Source organism: Macrosteles quadrilineatus, unplaced genomic scaffold, assembly GCF_028750875.1.
Source record: "Macrosteles quadrilineatus isolate MER2022 unplaced genomic scaffold, UCM_ALF_1.0 Scaffold_4__1_contigs__length_99947679, whole genome shotgun sequence".
NCBI lineage: Eukaryota > Metazoa > Arthropoda > Insecta > Hemiptera > Cicadellidae > Macrosteles > Macrosteles quadrilineatus.
This window is the reverse complement of record NW_026542597.1, coordinates 98606275-98615326: the sequence shown is the minus strand read 5'-3', so window position 1 is coordinate 98615326 and position 9052 is coordinate 98606275. Positions and strand designations below refer to the sequence as shown.

Here is a 9052-nt window from a genome sequence, read left to right as displayed (position 1 = left end):
TTATGCGTGATTGAACTTCAAACACACAAACAGACAAACAAACAAACACACAAATTTTCACATTTATAATATTAGTAAGATTAGTAGGAAGATTGAATTTTCCCTATTAAAATTAAACGGGTAAATTCTTCCAAGATGTTACATTTCCGAGGAGGTACAGTCTGCACCACAAGTGAGAAGCAGATCCAAAGTGGGGTTCTGCCAGCCACAACTTTAGAAAAGAAAAGGATTTGTTTAAATTTGGGTGTAAACATGTTTATTTGAACACAAGTAGAAAATAGTTTTATTTAAATATGCAACATGGTAACAAAAAAATAAATATGTAGGAAACAATGAAACTGTACACTTTTTGCAGAACCGTTATCATTCTCTTAGGCTACTCAGCCATATTCAAACGGTACTTCATGGGGTTTGAGGGATCCTTGACGATCACATGGCCTTTCATCATCGTGATCATTGCAGGATTTTGCAGAGTTTCAGGTGAAAGTTCAATGAACTGATCCTCTTCATTATCATTTTGCATAAATGCGTCCGTCAATTGCTGTAAACAAAAGTAATAGCACAATTACTTCTAAGGTTGTTGAGCCGATCTTATTTCTTTTTTAGGTAAACTTCAAGATTCAGTGTCTATTTGTACGCCTATTAAATACAGTAGAGTCCCACTATTCCAAGCCCAGCTAATTCGATAATCATTCTATTGCGAACTGAAGTTTGGAAATTATGTAATGTATATTTTAACAATAATGCTGAGAACTATAATGATTTCCCGAACATCGGCAAGGCACTAAAAATATTTAAAGGTTAGATCTTACCGCAAATGTTGGTGATGTTAGCAATGATGACTGAAATTTCCTTGAATCAAGTGATATCACAAACGTCAATAGAATTAGCAATATCTCCACTAACGGTGGCAAATCTGGTGCGGATACCACAAACATTGTTATAGGTAGTATTAAAACTGCATTTTATAGTTAATATCAACGTGGCAAAATTAATTATTCCCATATGAACAACATAGACGCTTTCAATAGCTTAAAATGTTGCAGAAGCATGGTCATTCTCTCCAGTGTTTGCGGCAACATTTTTATCAACATTGTCTCATCTTGCATGATCGTTTATAAAGCTCACATATTTCACTATCACAACAACTAAACTTACATCAACCACAATCCCCATGATTTCACCATCCATACAAATCGACCTAATTACAGAATTACATCTATATATTCAAACACAGTTCAGTTCCAGTTAGTTTAGAATAGCAAGACTTTACTGTAAATCTTTTTGGTATGATGGTCATTCATTTCAATAATTAACACATGTTGTTAACCTTTTATAACTCACACACAAAAAACAAACGGACCATTCACTGATGTTGTAAAATCATAATGGCAGAGCAGGTGAATCGATACCTCTTAGATGCTCAGATAATTTCTCGTTTGTCTTGGTTACCTGAATATTTGAAGGGAAGTTGAGAATGGAACAGTAATATCTATGTAGCCTAAAACTAGCCTAGAATCTAACAGTGGCTGTTTCAGGGGGGGGGCCATCGGGGCTAAAGCCCCCTCCCAATAAATAAATATAAATTTAAACATACATTTTGTCATAAAACCATAATGCAGGTTTTTGGAAACAGTTCTATACGTTAAAATTGCTTTAAAAATGCAATTTTTTCAGTAGAGGAGCCCCTTCTAGTGTGGAAGATCCCCTCCTTGACAAGGTCCTAGAACGAACACTGGTGACATGCAGTTGAACAAAATATAAAGATTGTATTGAGAAGAAATTATTTATGACAAGGAGAATCAAAGATAGTGATTAACAAATTTTCTGTCTGAGGAAATGTTCCATCGTTCTAGTGCTTCAAATGCAGTAGTTTGTTCAACCATTTAAAAAAGGTTGCCGTAACACTCAAAATCACAATCTTATGAATTTGTATACTCACAGCCATTGTTAATGCAAACTCCCTTTTCATGTTTTCAGGATATAGAACCGACAGAATTGTATTCTGAAACAAAACACCACTTGATGTTAATTGCATTTACAAAAGCAATTTTTTTGCTATAGAAATCCCATAATCACCCACTGGATAAATACTGGTTACAAACATTATTGAAAGATAGAAATCTTTCATGGTGATATAATAATTATTAAATCATTACCTAAATTATTAAAGTTATAATCATAACAGAATATTTTCATAATCGTAATACATTTATGTAAAAAAAAAACACATTATATACGAAACTAACAAAAAACAGTAAAACCCAATATTTCGTCCCTGTTCCCTAACAGGGAACAGAACGGAAGGGAGAATCCTTAACAGGGACAAAATATCAAGTTTTACTGTTGTGTTGAGGGTTTTGTGTGTTACCAAAGCTAAAATCAACCAGGTAAGCTAGCTGATCCCTATCCTTGTACATAATAATCCTCATCAGTATGTATAGTTTGATTTTAAACAGAGTGATTCGATACAAGTGTGGTCTTCAGACAACTTACCAGATCCTTTTTTGCCTCATTGAACAGTTGATTAACTTTTTCTCCCTCATTTGTAACGTCTTCGTTTTCCTTTAACTTCTTGAATGTTTCTATCTGTTTCTCGACCCTAGAATTCAATGAATAATTTGAAGTACATATTTACTAGATGTTTTATGGGTGTTCACAGTGTATACGCAATGTTTTAACTTACACTATATGTTCTTGATTCTACTTTAAGTACAACTCCAGATTCAAACAATAGTATCTATCATCATATCCTGCATATGAGAATATCTACTTTGCCAGACAACAAACTGCTAGTTCACCAAAGTTCTGTCAGAATATCCGGGCTAATCCCCACTACCTGTTGGGGAAAAGGTTGTCTGTTCATCAAGCCAATTGGGAAACAAGGAAAAGTACGTAAAAATTCTATAGAGCTAGGAAAAAGTATGTGAATTATACTTTTGTACGAATGGAGAAATTTGGAATAATATCCAATAATTTACGGTGAAGCACCCATTCATTAGCGGCAAAAGCCGTCTTAAAGGATGAACGTAATCGCAGAAGATGGTGTTGTGATCAGGTGTATCTGTTTATAACTTTACCCTACATATGCTCAATAATTAAGTTTGATATATACGTGTGAAAATCAATAAACAAAGATATAATTATTCGATTATATCAATTTTTTAAGATGGGGACACCACTATGTGCAAATTTTAAGTTTTAACCCATATATATGAGTGAAGAATGAGTGATGTGATCTTGTAGTCTTGTTAGTGACCAAGGCGGACATGTTAATAATTGAAAAGAAACATCCAAATATAGGCACATTTAAAAAAATATGACATCCACTATGACACTTGATTTACAAAAATTTGAAAATTTTATAATTCATTGAGATTACAATAGAATATAAATGATGATGCCATTAAATTTTTCCTTTTTAGCAAATTTCTCCTATAGGGAATAAGCTATTATCGATTTACTATTTTGTTTTGAGGTCCCTATAGACCAAAAATACCATCCGTTCAAATTCATATACAGTATATTAATGTGTTGTGATCAAGAGAATGAAAGTTCTTTGATTTTACAGATTGAGAATACATTTATATTTAGATAGCCAAAGGTTTAAAAAGATAACTTTAGAAGTAATTTGAATATTTATGTCTAAAGAAACATATTTACCTTTCACACTCTGTTGTGGTAGCTTTCAGATCTGCAATGAGTGTGCTTACGTCATGGCTGATTTGGTCATGTCTGTCTTTCAGAAGAGTAGCATACTTCTGATAACAATGTACTTTTGCTTTTGGAATATCTGAAAAATTGCATGGTCATTACAACTAAGTTGAAGGGTAAAAGTTTGAACATACACAAATTTAACAAAGTGTAATTTAATAATAGGTTACTGATCAATTGTTCTATAAGATTCAGCTAACACACTTCAATTAAAACCTACTGCAACAAATTGAAAAGTATTCCATTGCTAAGGGATTGGGTGAAACTTATGACTTGATAGGCTGTTTGCCTCCAGTAAATCACGTGGCCTTTGCATACGTAGTTTGATGGCTGAAATAGTTTAAGTGATGTGACAAGTTGAATATTAAGTCTAATAGACACTTGAGAAAATATTTCCGGTTAAGTCAGTTCCTTAAATAAATCCTTTATTTGCAAGCGAGATTCATTTCTTTCCTTAGTTGTCTGTAGTCAACGCTAGCGCTTTTGGCTCGTAGTCGAAACTCAGAGAATATTTTGGACTCCACTCTGAACAGTACCTACCAACTCGGAATCTGGTATACAGCGCTACTGACTTGTAGTGGCAATTCTATAAACTGTGCCTGACTTTTCACTGACTTTTGCAACTGGGGCGTAAAACATCAAGGCGATAAATTCATAAACTAACCACCAAGCCCTTGGGCTAAGTATTGAGGTGATAAGTACCCAGCAGATTTGATACTTTAATCGACTTGGTACTTTACCAAGGTAGGATTGTTTCAAGCTATCCTGGTGAACAACTTGTTACTCTTACAGCACCACTTGTAGCTCTTGTACGGTAACTACAATTCGGAATTTCCATGTAGTTTAACCCTTTGAGTTTCATAGGCTGATAAATCTTCACAAAAGTACAACCACTTGTCAACGCAAGTTTTTACTCAAGAAAAAAATGTGAAATCTAAATTATACTTGACATATTCTGCAAGCTGAGTCAAATTTGGAACTTCTTTGCGCAGGTTTTTGGTTGACCAATGTTGTCAGGATAGGCTATTTATCACCAGCGTCATTTAAACTTAACGGGATCGTTTTGACAGCAACCAGGTAATTTAAATGTTTGTTTACTGAAACAATCCAATCCATCAAGAAAACGGCTGTTGCCCACCAGATGTTGGGTGATTACACCAGATGTAATCAGGATGATTAAAATTTCCAACTGCCTATTAAAGTTATTAAGGAAAGTAGCTACTTGTAGCCTAATCCTAACAAGCCTATAACCATTCACTAAGTACCTAAAAAATAAGTCCTGTTGCTCACTGAAAAATTGTATTAGGCCTAATTAAGTATTATTTAAGGTTCCCTGGATCATTGTTTAGAATTGAACTAACTGCCATAACCTGTAGACCTAAATTATCTAAAAAAAAAAAAAATAGGAATATAAAACTTACCAGGAGATAGTTCTATCTTCTCCAACGCAGAAGTGATCCCTTCCAAGAGATTTCCTTTTTTAGCCAACAACTCCATATATTCATCATTATTTCTCGAGTCTTCTGACTGGCTTCTTCTTGAACGTCTTTGGGTAATCTGTTGAAATTCAGCTTCACAAGCAGATACTTGGTCAAACAAATCCTGTAACTCTTGCATCATGGCTGAAAACACATGGTCCAGAGATACTTCATCGGGCAACATCCCAGGTGAGGAGGTAGACAAGTCTTGAAGAGTGTTTACTTCAGACATGATCGACTGACTTTGGTTGGGTATCTATGACAAAATTATAGGAGGACTTGGTGAGATATTTAAAAATAAGAAATAATGTAGCCTAATTTAATTATAAACTTGAGTAAAATTAAATTATTTCAATAATCTAACTATTTTTTTTACCTTTAGCGCTACAGCATAGGCCTAGTGGATTACTAACGCCTTAGTGTGCCTGCCTAGTAATAAGGTTGCCTGTTTGGTCCCGAGAGATCAGCCTGTAGGTTTGAAACAACTGGATGCAGTGGTCTCTGATTATTGGGCTTTGGATAGAACCCTGCAGATTTAGTCAGTTACAATACAAAGCTGCCATCTTAAAATGCATTCTACAGCTATTCTTTGAGTTAGGCTACAAATCTTTGTCTTAAAATACACCCTGCAAAAAGAAGGCCTATGTTGGTGTCGAATAAATATTCATTTAAATTTATTTTCAGATAAAAAGAACTTTCAATTGTTTGGATTAGGTTATATAAGGATCCAAGGGGAAAAAATTGAAATTTTTTGGTATTTGTGCATCCACAAAATTAAACTTACATCCGGTCTTGTTACTGGCTGGGTAGGTGAGTGGTTACAGTGCTCACTTAACAATCAAATGGCAGTAACTTAGCTTTTCAAAACTGGACCTGGACCTAACTTAAATGAGCAGTTCCTGATCATTGGGCTTGAAATGAATGGTCCTGCCAAAAAAACGCCTGTTCTTTGTCAGAAACAAAGATACACAGACCATCTTACTACATTCTTCACTTTTTTGAATATGTGCATGTGTGTGTGTGTCGCTCTCTTCAGGTAATAATTAGGGATCAGCCTATCCAACATCAACCTCTTGGATGAGTTAGCATCAGTTATTGTTAGCCCAATGGCAAATGGCAACTGGATTGAGTTACTTTTACTTTATACTTTTCAATGAAAAGTTATGACCTTGCTTGGAGTGGAATGCTTTAGATTTGAAGGCGAGCAGTGTTTCAAGCGGTCGGGATTTAAATTGAAGTGATACAAAGTTAAAGCCAGCTATAGTTCTCTGTTCTAACTGTTATACCCACTTCAGCAAAATAGACGGACAGAACAGCGAAATGGTTCCAGAAAAAAAAGAAACACTAGGCCTCCTTACCAAATCCTAATTATAGATATGAGAACAATTCAAATGGGACCTAAGAACATCGGAGGTTATGAAAGCTATCAAATTACAAAAAATCCTTGTGGTTAGAGAAGGGACTATTGAATACGGTTCCTAGTTGATTTTAACTATCAATTGAAACTTATTGGTTACCGGTACAGAATATCTTAAACGGTAATTATATCAACCACGAATGTCTCGCTAAAATTATATTATTTCCACAATTCTTACGGTAAGATAACGTCCTGAATTGAAATGAAATGAAATGAAATGATTTATTATCCATTAGGCATGAAATGCAATAGGCATCGTCAGAACAAATAACAATATACAATTTTCATAAAAATTCAAAAATGATTGTCATTTCCCCCCCCCCCCCCCCCCCCCGAAAAGCGGAAAAACAACATTTTTGCGGAAATGGGTCACTAAAGTACTCAAATTAATCGGTACTTAGAGTGAGCTCAACAAGAATATGCAAGAATTTTTCAAGATGGATATTTACGGAGCTACAACCAGAAAAGCGCCATTTTCCCGGAAAACAATGAAAAATAATTGTATTCAAAACAATAGATTTTTGGTATCTAAACTGTGTGGCATTTTACGCTGATTGCGTTATGTTATGTTAGGTTTGGTTTAAACTTAGATTAGGTTGGGTTACCGACTAGGTACTCTTATTAACAGGAAAAGGTTAAGTTATTAATAAAATGGGTATTGTTAGTAACCTAACCCAACATAACCTAACCTAATATAATCTATCCTAACCCGACCTAATATAATTTAATTTAACCTAACCCAACCTAGAACCTTAACTTAAGTTAACTATTTTTAGTCATTTTGGCACTAACTCTATTTCCTGACGCTTTTCCGGCTCTATCTCTGTTAATATCCATCGGATCTTGGAAATTCTGTTTTTTCAAGGAAACGGTGTTTTTTCCGGAGAAAATGACGGGTACACTTCCATATCTGTTGGCACAAACAACCGAATGAGTAATATTGATTATTCTATTGTTAAATTCGATATATCGATCGATATTTTCATTCGGTTGTTTGTGCCAACAGATATGGAAATGTAGCCTACCCCTCTAACAAAACACATTTAAAGAATGGATTTGAATTAGCCTAAACAAAAAAAAAGCTTACAGACCATCTAACTTATGCCAACTAAGTAAATCTCTTTAAAACCCGAGTGGAAAAATCTGTTTAGGTATGTGTTCGAGTAGCAAAATCGGTTCAAAATAAGTAATGTTGGAATAAAATTATTCAAACTAAACACACTAATAGCAATAGGCTAGCTCATAGTGATAGGTTTTTTTTTATTCCAACGACTCTCACTTCTAGGATATTGAATAACGAATAGAAAACGCAACTATTGAATAACAAATAGTGTTCTGATTCAAACGCCCCATCAATATAGGCTAAGTTACTTCTGGTTACCAGAAATTCAATACAGCCTAAGTTATAACCTCTAGGCCTAGGCCTAACTTACATGAACAATTTCCTGACACCCATGATTCAATAATATTAACCTAAGCTAGAATTTATGTAGAAATCTTACCCCTGGTCTATTTCCTTGATAATAAGACATTGTTATTGTGAAATAGTTTCACTGAAAATATTTTAGTGTTCGAATAATAGCAAATTCTTCTAAATCCGTAGTCGTAAGAAGCGAACAGAAACCAAGGCGAAGGTAAGCAAAGCAAACGCAAACGGCTGGTTTCGCGCCTTACGGTATTTTTTTCAATATTCAATGTCGGATTGACAAAGCTTAGAGTCATGAAGCTGTCTGTAACTATCATAAAAACCTTCAACGTATATATATATATATATATATATATATATATATACCTATATATATATATATTATTATGAAATGATGATTTTATCTTTATCCACCTTAATTACATAACACATTCCAAAAAATAAAATAAATTCAATAAATGTTCAGTCCAGTCCACACATGAAAAATGTCTTGGGACTCTCTGTGGCGTCTTGATGATAGCATAGATAAAACATACTCCCTTTGATAGTTAGTTATTTGTAATTTTTGTAAAATTTTGTAATTTTTTTTATGACGAGACTGACACTGATAGCATGCTGATAGCATGTATTGTTGAATGGTCAAATAAGTTCTTGGCTGGATTACTACTAAAATATTCCCTGAAAATTTTCGGATTTATTTCCTATTTAAATAACATTATTGTTAATGAGTACCTAGGTTTGCTGCTATAGGGAAGGTATTGAGGTGTGTTTTTATTGAAATGTTGATAGCTTAGTATGAAATAAACAAAATTGCCAAATTTGATCAAAATATATCCATAAACAAGCAAACTACAACACGTACAACACTTTATTTATTCTCCATAAGAATGACACGTGAATTTCAAATTTAATTTTTTTATTATCTCCGTAACCGTAAGGCATACAACGATGCTTCAATATACAAAATTATTTTTTTAAGCTCTACAAAATGGTCTCGAAAGAAATTGTGAAATTTTC

At 34.0% G+C, this 9052-nt stretch overlaps 1 protein-coding gene across 1 annotated transcript; it reads right to left on the bottom strand.

Moving 5' to 3' along the window:
* Nucleotides 1-250: 250 nt before the first annotated feature.
* On the bottom strand, nucleotides 251-8241 carry LOC128993208 (uncharacterized). Its single transcript, XM_054416973.1, has 6 exons — nucleotides 8112-8241; nucleotides 5136-5448; nucleotides 3664-3793; nucleotides 2497-2602; nucleotides 1943-2005; nucleotides 251-541 (listed from the first exon to the last, which is right to left on the bottom strand). The coding sequence occupies exons 1-6, from the start codon at nucleotides 8139-8141 to the stop codon at nucleotides 377-379; spliced, it is 807 nt and encodes a 268-aa protein (XP_054272948.1). The 5' UTR covers nucleotides 8142-8241; the 3' UTR covers nucleotides 251-376.
* Between the last annotated feature and the right edge of the window lie 811 nt (nucleotides 8242-9052).

Coding starts and splice junctions, on each gene's coding strand:
- LOC128993208 (XM_054416973.1), bottom strand. CDS start 8,141: ATGTCTTATTATCAAGGAAATAGACCAGGG. Junction 3,794..5,135: donor GAAGATAGAACTATCTCCTG/GTAAGTTTTATA, acceptor GCAATTTTTCAG/ATATTCCAAAAGCAAAAGTA. Junction 2,006..2,496: donor ATGAGGCAAAAAAGGATCTG/GTAAGTTGTCTG, acceptor GTTTTGTTTCAG/AATACAATTCTGTCGGTTCT.